At 35.5% G+C, this 18,443-nt stretch overlaps 1 protein-coding gene across 2 annotated transcripts in view; it reads left to right on the plus strand.

Annotated features, from left to right (window-relative positions):
- CSRNP3 (cysteine and serine rich nuclear protein 3) overlaps window positions 1-18,443 on the plus strand; it is a 182,405-nt gene that overhangs the window by 94,556 nt on the left and 69,406 nt on the right. For both annotated transcript variants that reach the window (XM_058549164.1, XM_058549165.1), the window contains one exon: window positions 15,078-15,248. In XM_058549164.1, the coding sequence (XP_058405147.1) occupies window positions 15,078-15,248 (171 nt within the window). The remainder of the gene's footprint in view (window positions 1-15,077; window positions 15,249-18,443) is intronic.

Below are 18,443 nucleotides of genomic sequence, written 5' to 3' on the forward strand. Positions count from 1 at the left end.
ATCTGGGTTGAAAATTTTAGGTAAATATCAGGACTTACAACTTTTAGAGGATTTTCACATTTTTAAGAAATGTATTTTAAATAAGAACTGGGTTCCTAGCCTAAAATTCTTTTGAGGTATCTGGAATTAAATAATGGAGTTCTTTTGTTCATATCCCACACAACATCATAAGGATAATTTTACTAAGTTATATTTTCATTTCATTTTAAGAGACGGTTTTGGTTTTGAAAGTTTTCATTGTATATTTTATTGCTAAACACCTTAGCAGAGAAATAATTTCTTATTTTTGGGTTACATCCTTTAAATGCTTCTTTAATTTTCCTAATTGTTATTAATTTTGGGGGGGACTTTTTAGACAATGCTATTTTGAAGTCAACCTGTTCAACTTCCTATGACTTTTCCTTTCAGTTATATCTGGATTGTAAAGTGACCCTCATAAATGTCACAGACAGGATAAAAGTCTTCTTTTTCCATGTTGTAAATATCACACTTTTGTGAAATATGTGATTACATCATAGTAAAGTCTGACCTGTACCAAACAAATGTGTACTCACTTTTATTGTTCATATTGCTTTTTTATTTCCAAAACATTTTTAAATAAACTTAAAGCAGCGGATCAGACTATGTTTATCCACATCATTAAAAATTTTAGGTGTACCAATTCAGCAGTTACAATGTTGTTGGGAAAAATGTTATTTTAATTTGCATCAAGTGTGCATCTGTCTATATTACAGGTTGTATGTGTATGAAAGTATGTTGGAAAGATGAAGAGGCAAAATAATGTTTAGTCATGAAATTACCACTTTATGCTTTTATAGTTGCATAAGATATTTAAAACTGAATTTTATGAAGCTTACGTATAGAGAGCTAGTAGATATTTAGATAAACTTAATGACATTCTTTGCACTGAAAAGAGGGCATTAATTTTATTATAATGATTAAGATTTGGTAGTTTGGCAACAATATCTTTTATTTAAAAATGAGGGGCGGAGTGGGTGGAGGGCGGGCCAAAATAAGAGGATGGCCATTTAAAATGGTGAAGGACAATTATTTCAAATATTTATGAAATCAATCTGTAGCAGTCATTCAGGGCCAGATTCTCACCCTTTATCACTCTATGGGGACATTATGACATTTATCCAGGATCTTGAGATTAATTTAGGAAAAGAAATTCATGTTCTGGGGTGAGCTTTTTAAAAATGCATACACTGCCATTTTCTTCTAAACTCTTTCTCTTTTGAAACTTCCAATAATGACTGCAGTTAAAGGGGGTATATTTTAAACAGTTTCTATCTTATGTTGAATGACATATACGGTCCTCTGGTCCAAACAACATATTTTTATATATTCACATGTACTTATATGTATCAAATTTATTACGAAATATGTATGTATACATACATTTTATATAGGTATAGGTTACATTTTATATAATATATATTTAAAACAGCTAAATAAAATCTTTCTTACGGTCAACTATATTTAATCCAATAGTTTGAGAACAAAATTTTTTTTCTTTTACTTTTAACTCAGGTTGCACCCATAGTTTGTATCTACTAATCTCTGTGTGTGTTCTAGGAGAGCACAGGAAGGAGGAAAGAACCCAGTTTAAAATTCATTTAGGCAGTCTAATACTGTTAACTTTGTAAATGCAACCGCTACTAGTTAGCGCATTCTGAATATAGAAATAAAACAGTGCAGGCAAAGGAGATCCTGGGAAGGTTCTTGGAGAAAATGTGATAATAGACAATGTGAAATAAAGAGCATTGTTGTGCTTCCGTGAGCAAGGAGAGAGCCATATATGTCCTGCAGCAAATTTATGGCTTTGAATATCCTGGATAATTTATGTCTGTCTCTATGCAAATTCACTCAAAACTTTGAAGTCTTTTTTTGCATTTGCTTGAGCCATACATACCACTTCCATACAGACCTCAGCAGCATATGCATAGTAAGTTCATGGTCTGGATATTTAAATGTATATAGAAAAATGTATTTGTATAAATGCAATTCAAATCAAATTTGGAGAAGAATAAATAGCCATGTAAAAACAAATCATTGAAGGATATGCAGTTAATGTTCTTGAAGAAATGATATGTCAGACTTCAAAGAAATCTTTAAGGATTTTTCAAAAATGTATTTCCTGCTTTCTGATTACCAGTCTGTCTTTGTCATCGCTTGAAACTTGAGACCATATTGTAAGCTTGGAAAAGATTTTAGGGCAAACATGTACTCAGTCTAGCAGTATGGAACATAGTCTAAAATCTACAAATAACTGTTGTCATCTCAAAATCACATGCATAGGTTCTTGTATTATTACTCTATATGTCCTTCTGAACTTCTGGTGCCTATGAAATAGAAAGAAGAACAAAATTAGTTTTAACATATAGAAGGAAAATGCTCAAATTAATTGAATATTCAAAACGATCACATTTCTTTGTTTTAACCTGACATTTCTTAAGAAACAATCAAAACAAATGATTGCATTTTTTTATCACCATCATTTTGGAATTTAAATTGAATTGATAAATTTTATTGAAAAGTATAAGTACAATTATACTTATAAAAATTAAAAAAGTAAAATGATTTTAAAGATCTTATTTTTATTTCATATTATTAGACACATAGCAATGCTATAGTAATGCTTTGTCTAGAACAGTTGGAAAGTAATCTGTACTAAATAAACCAATTTTCCAAATAGTTTATAACTTTTACAGCCAGTTTTTTAAAAATGTTTTTTGCTTTCATGGAAGCAAAATATAATACATACCATTCTGCCTTATTGAGCAACGTGGAAATCAGTTTAGGCTTTCCTTCATGGCATAAGAATCATTATTCCCAACATTACATTGACCTATTGCAAAAGATGAAACTGTTCTCCAACCATTCCCCAACACCAAATGGTGTTGCTTTTATATGCTTTTTGTATATAATTCTATATGCTTTTTATAATTTTAATCTCTCCTTTCTCATGTTAATATTTATTATTTTTTAGTAAAGTTAATAATCGCCCCCTTTCTGAGAGCAAGTCAAAAATCAAGTTTATGCACTTTGTTTTACATTAATTCTAAATCATTTAGACTTCGGTGGGTAAAGGGAGAAAGATAAACATTCCTCCATACTTCTGGGTACTGAACTTCTGACACATGCATATACATGGTATATTGAGCATAGGAACTTAGAAAATAAACAGAATTTATCTTAGTTTTTCTTAGGTTCAGAATACTGAAAATCATGTTTGAACTCTAGATAAATGAGGAATTGTTCTTGTTGCTACAATGAGAATGTCATATTAAACCATCAACAGGAATTTTAAATTATTTTGTCTAATAGGAAATGAGGAATCGCTAACAGGTACAGCAAAGAAAACACACAGATCAATTGTTTTTGTGGCATTTGACTAATCATTGGTGTCATATACCTATTCTTGCCAATTTCAAGAGTTGTGGTTTATTTCATTCTCGAATCCTTGGGCCTTTGAGATTTACCACCTCCCACCACCATGCTAGCTAGAAAGAGTTGTTACCTGGGCAATCCTTTATCTCCATGCAAGCTTATGAATCCACATATTCATTTAGAAATGCATTTAGTCCTGTGTGTGTGTGTGCATGCGTGCACACGTGCACGCCTTACATTCCCCTCAGTCACGTCCAAGGAAAGGAAAACAACTGAGCCATGAATCCCCATTTCTCTGAAAATTCACTAATACAATGTATGTGTTAAGATCCATAAGGTAGCTAACACCATACGCACTAACAGTGTTCTCATACACTCTGAAGAACTTTGAAAATCTGAAGGAATGCTGGTTCCATGAACTTAGTGTCAAAAGATACTCCGTAAGAATGAGAACTAGTCCAAAGTATTGTAGAAAACTTCATATTCTGGTCCTCTTTTCCCCATTAGCATTTTAAAAGGCCTGAGAACTGTTTCAACATGCCTGAATAACTTTATTTAATATAATAAAACCTTGTAAATTTAAAGCAATTCGTGAACAACTAAAAAAAAAACAGGAAAATATTCTATATTGTTTTCTTGATAGGAAAGTGCTTTTCTTGTGTAGTTTGCTGGGTATGTGAGTTCAAGGCTATGTCATGGAGTGTGACGAGGCTGAATAGGATAGTGTTTAGGAGCTTAGGTTCAAGTTCCAACCCTGGTGTCACTTCTAAGACATGTTCTGCCACTTACAATCCATGTGGCCTTGGACATAGTACTTGAAATCTATAAGCTTCGTCGTCTTCATCTGCAAAGTGGAGATAATTATCTCTATACCAAAGAGTTTTAATGAAAATGAAATGGCATGATGCATGCTTGGCACATAAGACCATTATAAATCATAGCTAATATTACTATTTTTCAACCCATAGGAGTTGATTCCCTGGTGCTGACAAGGCAAGTTCAGCTTAAGCCTATAGTGACAGAGAATCTTGGTGAAACATCTTAGATTTCAACGGATAAGGACAAGCAGTGTTTTCCCAAAATAGAAACCCACGAGGAGGTTATTGGAGATCACACTGAGGGAGTAGTACTGAGCGCTGATACCTGCTGTTAAGATGGGGCAAGTGGGGAAGGCAGTCACCATAGTCATCAAGGTTCAAAATGTGTGTGGCTTCATAGATACCTTGAATCTTCCCAACTTGAAGCAAAATCTCCACAATATCCTTAGACGTGATAGGGCAATAGGTACTTTTCTGAGCTCTCTTATTTTATATTCTTTATTGCTTTTAAATTTTTCATCTTTGTGCCTTTGCTCAACTATTTTTTCATTTCCATGTTGACTTTGTACAATTAAGACATTAGTTATTCGTCTCTGCTCCGTCCAGAGGTCCTGTCTCATCCATAGACTATGGACTTTCAATTACAAAGGGAACCTGGCACATATTATGTACCCAAGAAATGTTTGCAGAGCAAATGCTGTTACGGAGCATAAAGGGTCTAATTCTACCTAATAACTTAAAAGTGCTAATTTGTCTGAATCATGAAACAATATCCAGGTGACAGATTTATTGCTATTTTAAAATTTCTCTCTATTATGATGATATTTAGAAATATTACAGCAGTTGATTTACTCATAAAGTTTTTCAAGAAAAATTTAGAAAATATATCTACATTTTTTTTTACTTAAAAATTATTTTAATGGTAGCATACCTAGAAGTACTTTATGACAATATACATTGGTAACAAGTGTGAGATAAATTGGTGGAGAGGAATATCATGACTCGCTGCTTTTGTGAATTTGTCTGAATGGTGAAACTTCTCTAAATAGTGGGTTTCCAACTTTTAAAAGATTGTATGAGTTTGGTGTAACTTATTTCTATTGTGAACCAGTTTTAATCTGTGCCAGCAGAACATTCACTGAGACTTCAGAATCCAGGTATTTAATCTTACACTCTATATTATTTTTACTAATTGCTGCTTAATGTAATGTCAGCTGCAGGTTGAATAACTATTGTTCTCTGCCTTAGATAGTAAAAATCTATATCTTGCCTAAGGTGGTGATTCATTTTAAAGAACATCCAAAGTACTTTTTTCCACTTATTCTAATTTTTTACATCTCCTTTATTTTCCGCACAGTATTGTTGGAGGGATCCCAGTTCTTGGATGGGTATGGTCCAGAAGCTTGGCCATATTTTATTCTGATGTCCACTTTAGAGTACTTTATGAGGGAAATGGCTTTGAAACTTCCTTTCCCTTCAGGCTATTCTGATGATTCTTCTGAAGGAAAAGGATATCATATCTCTTAAATATCCTTTGATCTACACTGGCTAGTCCACTTTATTATTTAATCAGAAACTTTCTAAAAGACTAAAGAGAGACTTCTTAAGTACTAAAGAGAAAAAAAAAATGCTATCTTCCGGTGCTTCAGTAATAATTCTAAATTCTTTCATGTGTTTGTGGGTTTTTTTTCCCTTAATGAGTTAAGTATTGCCTGTCATCAACGAAATTAGGCTAAGTACTGTTCTTTAGTCTTAATAGCAAGCATATAAAATAAATTTTTCATTGATATTTTTGTTGTTAGAGTAGGAAAAATAGGCTTACAATAGGCAATTGATCAATTTTCTACAGTTTTAAAAGCCTTATCATGTTCTTGGTTGGTTTTCTCTGCTCTTGCTAACTAAAAGAGCATCTTGAAAGTTAACTTGAGAGGAGGACTTGACACTCCCAGCCCATATACATTCTATTATACCATGTTGCCAAATACAAGTAGTGATCAATGTTTAGGGTTAAGAGGCATTAAAAACCAAGGTCTGGCTTTCTTATATGGATACTAATCTCAACGGCAGGTAACATGGAAAGTGTCTTGGAGACCCCCCCAGCCAGATAGAGTCATAGTGAACCTCCTGACCGTTAGTTAGTGGAGTAACCATCCTTCCTTTTGTCAGCAGGGCATAAATCAATTTAGACACTGCAGTTTTCTCACAGTGAGGGCAGAGGGATGGACAGTTAGAAGCACCAGCCTTTGATGGAGGCCATGGCTTTTATCATTTACTCTCAGGTAGTAGGGGCTGCGTTGCATCAGAGCCTATTCTTACTGGTTATGCCCTGCCCCTTATTTTGATAGAAGTGGAAACTGAGACCCAGAGAGGTAATCCTCTTACTGAAAATTAGGCCACTTGTTAGTCACTAATCCAGGATTAGACTCCAAATTGATGACCATTCATTTACTGAGCAGGCACTGGAGTACATATTCAGTCCATGAAGAACCTTATAGTCAAGTGTGAGAAAATGTCAGGTAAACCAGTAATTATAATATAGTGTAATAAGTACTGAGAAATACATCCAGGTCACTTAACCCAAGGTGGCGCTGGTCAGGAAATACTTCTCAGAGAAAGTTTGGGTCAGGCATCTTGAGGAGATGATCTAGATTTCTGAAACTGAATTTCCTCTGTTAAAACTACCTTGCAGGATTTGGGATAAGATTACAGAGAATGGGTACAAAGTGTCTGGTTCATAGTAGGTGCTCACTAAATGCTGACTGGTATTATTATAAATGGAGACAGTCTAACCACGTTTTTAGGAAAGACAGACACTGTGTTTGGGAAAGTGTAGCTCAACCTAGAACCATTCTAGTCAAGTATTCAAGCTACGAAGTTACAGACGAGGCCAGTTTTTGGTCGTTGTTTTAGAGTAATATGTCGCAGCCAAGAGACCACTGAAGAAAAGAAACCTTAAAATCAGTAGGGAATGTCCTCAGGAGATGCAGTAGGCGCTTTGGCACACATGGCAGAAGAAACTGAGGGAACCAGAAAGAACTCTGCCCTAGAAAGTGGATGACCCTGGTGGTAAAGGGAACAGGAAGCAACATATTCTCAAACTTCTTTGAACTTATGTGTTCACAATGAATCATTTCTCCAAGTTCTGGATACCCACCATAGCTAGGGAAATGATCTAAATCACTAGAGCAAAGAACGTTAACCAGAGAGTCCATGGACAGATGACATGCATTTGTGCTTATGTGCACTTTTTTCTGGGGAAAGCATTCATTTCTTTCATCAAATTCTCAAACTGTCAATCATCAAGCTGAGAAAATGTTGAAATCCAAAGTAGTTAAAGTAACTCAGACTGTAACTCAAGGTCACAGGCAACTCTAGTACAAGGAATTCATACATAATTGGAGAACCCTGCAATCATTTCTCCAACAAAAATATTCATTAGACAGGAGTGCTTCCAGGGTTCTTGGCTTAAGCAGACACCTGGACAAGAGGTATATTTGGCCAATTTGCATTTCTCGCATTGGCAAGCCACCAGCAGCATTTTTCACATTGGTGGTGCCCCATGGAAACACCTTGCGGGATTTTACCTTGTGAAATCATTGCCAAATCCCTATCCTCTTGGCAGCAGATATGTTAATTTCTTGCCAAATGGGTTAAAGCAGAAATGGCCCTTGTATTGTGAAAGGAGATATGCCTTTTTTTTTAACAGAAATGCGTAAACATTCTGAGAACATGTGGAGTGCTAAGTGTGCAAGGCATTAAAATCTGATGCCAACTTCTTGAAATAATGATTATCTTATTTAGTAGAGACTTTAGCCTATAGTCCATGTTTGATTAACATGATAGTGTAAGGGCATTCGTAGTGTCAGTGTCAGGGCACAACATCACAGATTACTCAAGATCATGGTTTAAAAAAATTGGGGATGAAAAGAATTTAATATAAACTATCTTAGTTAAAATCGTATCCCAATATTTAGAAACACATCTGGATAACTAAAGATATCACACCAAGGAATAAAAATAACACAGTATGGTGATTTTTTAGCTAAGCTCTCTTTGGAATAAAACCTATACACCATCAATTGAGCAACTGTCGTCGTCACCCTCTCTCTGGTCCAGTAAACAATCTGGCTGATGAAGTGTGACATTGTGAATAATCTTGCTTTTGCCAGCTAAGCTTTTCCCACCTGCTATCACAGATGAGCCACACACCAGTATTTTCATCAACCTGTTTGCAGTGCCTCTCATCTCATCATTTGAATTTGGTGAAGCAACCAGAAGAAACATCAAAATTGCTTTCCATTCTGAGTGAAAGTAAAGAAGAATAAACTTTTTCTATACAACTTAGTCCTGACACTGGTGTTTCCTGGGCCTAGGGCCCATTGCTAATTGAAGCAAGCAGCTTTATCTTCTCAAAGGTGTTAGAATAGAACTTTATCATAGTTTCTTAGCTTTTTGTGCTTGCTGGAAGAATTCGATGAGGACGTAAAATAAATGATTTTGTTCTTTGACACATCGTGAAGAAATGTCCTCCATGTCATATGGTAATGCAAGTTGTTTAACATGTCCCCTTGATATATGCCGCATCACCAAGGCATAAGGGTCTTTGTTAATGACCCTTGCACTTAAAGGTTACTTTCACTTTGATTAATTACAAAGCTAGCAAGGAAGCAATGAAAAGGATAAACCCAAGCTGCCATGTAAAAGTGAACAGAGTGCCTTTAGATGCCTCCCTTTGTTCCTGAGAGAGGACTACGTAAGGCTCCTGGTTGGTCCATGGAATAAGGACCTACCAGGTCAAATGAACCAGGAACTCACAGCTCACCATCCTTTCTTTCATCAGGCCAGGGAAGAGCCAACATCTCCCTAAAAAGACATTCTCATTACCATATAAGGAAATTCTTGCCATGGCAGAGTTACTTCTTTTTAAATTCATTTCTTGCATCTGTGATAGGCCGTGCCTACCCTTAACCTATTAACTAACTACCTCCCACTCCTCACCTTTTTTCAGTTGTTGATAAACTCATGATTCACCCTAATGTCCTTACATGTTTTATTCACTGACTTTCATCTGATTGGTAAAGGACAGGATTATTCATGTATGGTAGTTCCGATTGGTAGATGGCTTTTCTTATGTAGATATTTTTGTTGATTTCACAGGTCACTTGTTTCTCATCAAGAACCAAGAGCCAAGAGCACCGGTTAGGGTTGTCAGAGGAAATGCAGGATGCCCATTTAAATTTGAATTTCAGATAAACAACAAATAATAAGTAAAAGTGTGTCCCAAATGTTATTTATTTTTTATCTAAAGTTCAAATTTAACTGGATGTCTTATATTTTTATTTGCTAAATCTGGCAATCGTAAAGTGGGTCGTCTGCAAATCAGATTACTTGCTCCTCAGAATTAGGGGATTGATGATATTCTTAAGGCATATTTTCTGTGGTCATTTCCTTACAATATATAGCAAAGCATTAGGAAATAGGGACAGAATGTAAGAAGAAAAGAAGATTAAACATTAGATGAATATAAATGGGATAGTAAGAAGTCATTGAATTACCTATGAAAGATGTGAAATTTTTAGGGAACCAAAAGAGGCGATATGAACAAGATTCCAACAAATACCCAAAATTTAGCTTCAGCCATTCTTCCAAAGGCATAAAAATGTACATTTTTATCCAACTTCTTGATTTGGTGTTCTTAGCCAAACTCTCCCATTTATCTTCACTCGATATCCTTCTAGCTTTCGATATTTTTCCCTTTGAGCTCTTCATTCTCTTTGCTTTCATAATAGGCCAGAAATATATTAAATAAAATAATTGTACTTATAACCATAGAACAGCTAGTGTCGTTTGTCAGTATTTTTTTGAGGAGAGATGGAAACATTTATACTTTTCTACTATTTTTTCATTAAATGCGCTCAGAGGCCTCTGAGCAATGGTTACATCGAATACAAATATGAAATACGTAAATAGTATATGTTAATCAAGAATAACAGATATCCAAGATCCCAAGAGGTTTATTGGAGTTTTAAAATAAAGTAGTTCTTAATTAAATTTGACGATACAAAGGGCATGTGGGTTCAGGGAAAGAGGAATCCCAAGCTGAGAAGTTGGCCAAGTGGTGAATTCATGGACTATATTAATAAAAGAAAAAAAAAGATGAATCAGTGTTAGACCAGGGGAGAATACTGGCTTTGAAATGCAGTTGAACTTATTGAAGCCTCTGGGTGAGATCCTCTGGAGTAGTACATAAATGGGTGGCTTCCTGCTACTGGCCATATAGTTGAATGACCAAGGGGCTGGCATCTGACCCAAGATGGGCCGAAAAGTTGCTCACCCCTTGGAACATTAAACTTGAACTGCGAGATGTAGAGAGAAGTTGCTGGACTTAAACCTGGTAACAGTGGTGCTCTAGAGAAAAGACCAAGGAATTTCTGCAGCCGTAATCCTAGAAGCTGTTCTTATTCCTGCATTTCCTCAATTTTGGATTTCGGCTCTGTCTTAGATTGCATGAACTAGTTCAGTATTTTTCCAACAGATGTCTTTGTGCTTAAGTTAGCTGGAATTGGCTTTTGGGTTGCTTGCAAGCAAAAAAATTGTATGACATTTTGAGGTCAATTTTATCTCTCATTTTGATTCTCATTTAATCAGATATGCCATATATTTTGTTAGTCAGGATAGATAGAGTGGTGAATGAGATGAACATGATTTCTGCTTCATAGAGCTTTCAGTCTAGCAGAGAAAACAGACACTGATAAAGTAATTAAAGTATTGAAATGGAAGGGTTTTATTCATTCGTCAAACAAATATTTATTGAGCATGGTGCTCAATAAAGGCACCTTATATATAAGGCACTGTTTGTTCTAGACCCTTGGATCATCAGTAAAGAAAACAAAGATCTCTACTTTTGTATCTTTTAGCAGGGGATGAAAACAATAAGTAATAAACATAGAAATACAGAGATAAATAATATGGATTTAGAAGGTGTTAAGTGCTATGGGAAAAGAAATTAAAAAGTAGATCAAAAGGAACAGCGTATCAACAGGCTTAGAGGCTAAAGGGAAATGGCAGGTTGGAGAAACTGAAAGATTATTAGAGCTGGAATACTGACAAGGCCAGTGGCTCAAAATGAAGATGAAGAGGTTAGCCAAAGTAGATTGTTAAGGACTCGATAAGCCATTTTGAGGATTTTGAACTTTATCCTAAGGTAATCTAAAACTATTTAAGAGTTTTAAGCTATAGACTGACAGGATCAGATTTGCCTTTTAAATTTGTCATTCTGCCTGCAACCTGGAAAACACATTGAAAGCAAACTGTAGTGGATGGGAGAGAGTATTTAGGGGGCTCTTGTCCCAGTCCAAGTGAGAAATGGTGATGCCCTTGACTAGCATGTGTTTCATGAATTGGAAAACGGTTGCTATGTTATGATGGTTATTATCGAGGCTTAGATTTTCAGCTTCTCATATTTAGATTAAATTAATGTCTATCTAGCTTTATCTTTTGTTCTTTGGGCTTTGATGCTATGTAGAGTCAGTTTGAAATGTTGACCACTTTTTCATTGGCTTCATATCTACCAAACTTAATTATGCCTCATGTTTAGGAACAAAAATATAACAAGTGAATATTTAAGGAGCTATAGCAGCCATAGGGCAGGCATTCATTCTACTCACTTGCATCTGTACCTATCTAGCCACATATTGTCATCCTAAATTCTGAGAGAACCAATACAAGGTACAAGCAAACCAAGTATATACAACGTTTTTATTAACAGATCTTCTCCCTAAGTTCTTCTATTCTTGTCTTCCCTAGTGAGATAGCATAGATGACGGAGGAGAAAACCACATGCTCCCTTTACCTCTCCACTATTAGGTCTAGATCAAGCAATGCATCATGTGGCCCTCACACTTTGTCATGACATCTTGTTATGCTCACAAAATATTGTTTTAAAGGCAGTGAAACTAGACAGGTGTTCTGCTTGGTTGCTGCACAAGCAATTGAGCACTTAATCAGTTTCATGGGTATATGTTAAAGTTATGCCCCCTGTAGTTATTTGAATTTTGAATTTCCAGTTTAGATACTAGTCCTACCCCAAGCAGTCAGTTCCTTCTTTCCTTTGACCTGGGTCTAGCTCAGACTCTTTCAGTCCCAAAATGTAGGCAGAAATTACATCCAACCTTCAACTCTGTTGCTTCAAATCTTGCCAGTCACAAATGTAATAACAAAGGGGAAAAGAGACTTTTCAATTCCCTTGTCATCCCTCCAAAAATTTTCCTTTTCATTCTTGAAGAAATGAGACAGGAAGAGAAGAGTACCAAGCACCACCTTTCGCCATGTTGGAACATGGTTCTCTGTGGCCCAATTGAGGGTCCTTGTTTCTTAAGAAATCTACCTTTCCTAAGAAAGCTGGGGGAGGAAGGATGGGGAAATGGAGCTGAAGGACATGGTTTTTAACTGTTCCCATTGCAATATCTTATTATAAAAATGTACTTTTTAAACATGGGTTTCCATCTTGTATTACTTTGTGTCTTGGAGTCTCTCCCTCATGAATTACTTTGCATCTTGTTTGAAGTGAACCATTTTAAAATTTATATCCTGTCCTACTTTTATTTCAAGAACTTTGTACTTAAAATATCTTTTTTTCTCCTTTCTCTGCTCAGATATACATGAACATTTTATGCATTTCACACTCTTTAACATGGAGAAAATAATATGCTAATCTGAATAGTGGTAAAATCAGAGTCAGAATAGAGATTTATTCTCAAAAGAGTGGACAATGCAGTGTTTTCTTGTTGGTATCAGTTATATTCATTGTTAATATAAGTCATGCAAAAGACATGGATTAGTAAAACAAGGCAGTAGAACATGAAGTTTGAGAGTATTCTCAATTCAATGGAGCCGAGCATAGTGGATGTTTGCTCCTTGAGGGCAAGTAACATATTCATTCCCTTTTGTACCTCCTACCCACCCAAGGAGTCAAGCATATACACACCGGTTACTCAACATGTGCTTAGATGAGTGGAATAAATTGAAATTAATGATAAGTACTTATGAGACATCTAATACTGTACTTAATTTTACTAGAAATCACACCAGGGATGGCCAAAGAAGAGATTTTAACTAGGAATTGAGTGCTGGGTTATGTGACTCTATGGGGCTGGTGTGTGGACACACTCAAAGAAGGAAAAGTCCAAGGAGGGAGCTGCTGGGGAGCAGAGTGGAAATTACACAAGCGGTCCTCCAATTGAGTATGCATCAGAATCACCTGGAAGGTTTCATAAGGCACAGGGTGCTAGGCCCTACCCCTGGGAGTTTCAATTCAGTAGATCTGGAGTGAAGCCTGAGAATTTACGTTTCTAACAATTTCCCTCCCAGGTCATGCTGATGCTGCTAATCCACGTAGCCCACTTTGAAAACTTCTGAATTAGACCTTGGAGAGCTGGCCCAGCTAAGAGGATCCGGGCAGGCTTCTTGCTCTGTGATCTGCACAGAGAAGGGGTGATTTCAGAGATTTCTGAGGGCAGTACCTGGATAATGTAACTAAGTGGACATCAGTATAGTTTTAAGAGTCTTGCTTTCTCCTGATCAACAGGACTGATGGCTACATTCTGGCAGGAAAAGGAGAGAATGGCTTCAAGAACTCAAATGAGAGTTAAAATCAGCTGACATAAGAGATGGAAGATGGAATGTGTGGAATTGACTTAGTAATAATACTTCCAGCTAAGTTAACCTCATATGGCAATGTAAGATCATGTACATACATCTAAGCTAATTTATATATAGCTTATTCCTGAAAATATCCTTACACTCAAGGAAAGTGTATGCCCGTTAGCTGACTGTGCATATGTCAAGGTAAATGGGGAAGGTGGAGAGAGGGCAGCCCAAGGAGAGGGGAAAGCCCATTCATTCTAGAGAAAAGATTTAGGAGAAACCATGCCCACTCCCCACCCCTCATCCTTCACTCAGTTAGTGCTATCTCCCAGGTAAATAGCCAGTCTTAGGAAGTTTCTGAAACAGAGTGGCAACATCGTCAGCAACCAGGTATCACGGGGACGCATTTCGTCTTATTGCATTATTGAAATGGAAACTACCTAAAATTTAAAACTGATTTCATATGCTTTGTTGTGTCAGCTAATTAGGTTTCTTGCATTTTAAAACTTGAATATTGAAGTTTTTGCATACTTATCTGTGTTTGTTCCAGACTAATTTTATATAAGGCAGTAATCATTTAGGACTTTGGGGGACATTGGCACTTATTTTCAGTACAGAATTTCACGGACTCAGGTGGATTTTCTCAATTTGCCAACAAAAAAGACTAGAGGTATTACATTAAAATGAACTATGTCTAAAAAAAATTGATACATTTTGGTAACCAAATGGTCAAATGCTCGTATTTAATTCAATTTCATTTTTGTTAATATGAAAATATTTTTAAAAACTGCTTAGTGATCCTTTCAAGGGAAAGCTCAGCTCATGTATAAAAAGCCACATAAAAATGACTCCAGAGGGGCCGGCCCTGTGGCTTAGCGGTTAAGTGCGCGCGCTCCGCTGCTGGAGGCCCGGGTTCGGATCTGGGCGCGCACCGAGACACCGCTTGTCCGGCCATGCTGAGGCCAGGTCCCACATATAGCGACTAGAAGGATGTGCAGCTATGACATGCAACTATCTGCTGGGGCTTTGGGGAGAAAAAAGGAGGTGGATTGGCAGTAATTGTTAGCTCAGAGCTGGTCTTCCTCAGCAAAAAGAGGAGGATTAGCACGGATGTTAGCTCAGGGCTGATCTTCCTCACAAAAAAAAATGACTCCGGAGACCTTGGCTACACACTCAGCGGTCAAATATTTCAATGCTTCGTTGCTCCCGTTCCTGTTACAGGTACATGTGACAGCGCTGCAGCGATGAGTGGAATTTTAAAGAGGAAGTTTGAAGAAGTTGACGGCTCCTCACCCTGCTCCTCTGTGCGGGAATCAGATGATGAAGTTTCCAGCAGTGAAAGCGCCGACAGCGGGGACAGTGTCAATCCGTCCACTTCTAATCATTTTCCCCGTGAGTACGGAAACCATAGCTGGAGCTCAGGGCCTGGTTCTATAGTGAAAATAATTGTATCATCTTGGTCATTTTTTTAAACCTTTATTGCTAGTTATGTTATTTTTTTTTACAATTGATTTAAAAACAAAACATGATTAAGTAAAAATGAAATATTTTTGAAGCAACTCAGTGGATTCTTTTATTTGGATTGCTTTTGGCAGTGGATTATCTGATCACGTTAACTAACTGATTCAATGAAAAAATGACATTTTATTATTGTTAATTTTCCAAGGAGTAGATGGGGAAAGACAAGTCCAGGCACAAAAAAAATTTATCCTTGTATAGCTGAAACGATATTCTGGGAACAAAAAAAAAAAAAAAGAGGGATGTATTTGGGAGTGAAAGGTCTAGGTAATGATAAGAAAGAACTTAGCCAGCCATGCATTAAGAAGAGACGGAAAAGCAGCAAAACTCTCCCAAGTATGCAAGTACGTGCAGTTTATACCTCTTCCGTGCTCATCTCTTTAATTCTTTCATCCCCAAGGATAATATTTAAAGCCTGCAAAGAAAAAGAAAAAAAAGATGTATGCTTTCTCTTTGATTCCTTTTTCTGCCACACTGTAACATCAGCCGCTTCCTGTCAGGCAAGGTATTGTGAGGTCTGAAGGACTGAAGAGAAAAAAGCTTAAGGGAATACAATCTACAAGCTAAAGGGCACCGACTAGTAATAGCTACATAATCTTCTTGAATTTATGTTTCCAACAGGAAGATTTTAATATATCACGATGTCACAATAGATAAATAGTCTTAGTTTTTCCATTTTTCAATTAAGTGGCAGATTTTATTAATATATGATTCTATGACATAGAATTTATTTTGGAAATGTGACAACCCAGAAAACCAGAAGAATTAACCATATTTTTAAGAGGCAGTAAGGAACTCAATAAAACTGTTGAACATGAAATAAATATACTAAAATCAACAGCATTCCTTTAAGCAAGCAAAACTAATAGAAAATATAATGAAAGGGCAATAACAATTATTATAGCAGAAGAAAATCATAAGATATTCAGGGACAAAGTTATTGTGTGATGTGGATGATCTTCAAATACCTTTACCTATATCATGATGATATGAAATGAGTTTGTGCATTTGATTCAAAAGAAGATATATGTTTACCTATTTGTTCTTAATATTAATAGTGATAATAACAACATCATCATTATCACCTAACAGGGTTTTGTGACTATCAAACAGAGCAAGTGAGATAATACACGTGAAAGAACTTTTTATAAAATGTCAAGTACTAGGCACATGTTATATTAAAAATTATGATCATAGTTAACATTGACTGGATACATGCTATGCTCCTATAGCTTTATATATGTTATCCCTACTCTTTACAGCAATCCTGGAACTACCACTACCTTCAGTTTACGGAGGAAATAACTGAGACTCAGAGAGGCTAAGCATCTTGCCCAAGACCACACAGCATTTGAGCCTAGATATATATATGCGTCCTACTCCAATATCTTCACCTTTTCCATGATTTCATTCTTAATTATTAGACATATCTTTAAAATGTTATTTATTGTGAGTTATAAAAGAAAACTTGAATTAGTGAAGAGACACGTTATATTTCTGGATATAAAGATTAAGCTATTAAAGCTTTCCACATTAATTTATAAGTATAAGGGTATAATCTCAATAAAATGCTCAACTGGATTTCCTTAGAAGGTGATAGAATGATAAAAATTTGTTTGGAAAAAATAAGCTGATGATAATAAAGGGATATTTTTTAAAAGAAGCCATAAATGTTGAAAAGCCATTCGATATCAAAGCACAGAAGATGATATAATTTAACTTTTTTGGTTCTGTGGTAGATCTAGGAAAGTACAGAAAATCTCAACATGTTATATATTAGAATTTAATATATATAAGAACAGAGCATTATAGAACAATGGAAAGAGAAGGAGTATTTAATGAATGATTGTGGTATTAGCAAGTTTGAAAAAGAAGTAATTTAGATCCATATCTCACATGTTCCAAAATACGTTCCAGATGGATTGAATAGATAAATATTTTTTTTTTAAATCAAATCATGGGGGAAGTTTTGTATTTGTCAGACATTTGGTAGGATTGTTATCTGAGCTTTGAAGTACCAGAAAAAATTGCAAAATACTTAACATATTTAATAATATAAAAATATTAAATTTATCTGCTACCAAAAAAAAAGAAAAAACAAAGCCCAAAGTAAATGTAAAACAATCTATATTGGAAAAAAATATTTACAGTTAATATGGTATAGGGTTATTTTCCAGATGGAATGTAAAAAACATACGTAAATTTTTGAGATAAATACTAAGACACAGAACCGCAAAAATAATCTACATAATAGGAAATATGATTAGCAAATATTTTAAAGCAGATTAAAACAATACTAATGAGATTTCATTAGTTTCATCACAGAAAGTTTCATCCCCATGAAATTAGTGCTCCTCCCTCCAATAAACACATACGAATACCTAAGTGCTGGTGAAGGTCACAATATAAATCATAGGTACATACATTGCTATTAATGGCAGTGAAATTTAGAGAACACTTTAGAAATATAAAAGCTGTAATGATATTCATATTTATGAGCCTGTACTTCAGAGAACTTATCTGAAGGGGGAAACATCAAAAACAACAGGGAAAACGGCATAAATGGAAATGTTGGTGGTTGATGGTAGTGCCCAAAACAGGGGTTGGGAGTGGGGAAGAGGAGGGTAGCATGTTTAAGTGGGGAAATGATCCATTAAGTATATGGTAACTTCTACAATTAATTTATTTTCATGATAGTTATGAAGACTTTGTGGCAATATATAAAATGCTTATGAGATAATGTTAAGAAAAGCAGAACACAAAATTTTACCTACACTGTCAGGGAAAGTCTATGTATGCATAAGGGCAAAGAATAGTAAAGTGTCCTAAAAACTGAAAATGATTTGATTTGTTGAGGTATTAGAGTGATGGACGAATTTTCATATTTATTAATTTTTATTTTTGTTTATTATATGCATCCCATAACAAATAAATTTTAAATTTAAACTAAAATGATAACTATCATTCAGATTACATTTATATATGCAAACAGCAGATTGAAATAGCATGATCAGCTAAATTAAGCAATACTTCAGCCCACTAATAAGACTTTTTTATGAGTTATATCCA

Source organism: Diceros bicornis, chromosome 10 (genome assembly GCF_020826845.1).
Source record: "Diceros bicornis minor isolate mBicDic1 chromosome 10, mDicBic1.mat.cur, whole genome shotgun sequence".
NCBI classification, from domain to species: Eukaryota; Metazoa; Chordata; class Mammalia; order Perissodactyla; family Rhinocerotidae; genus Diceros; species Diceros bicornis.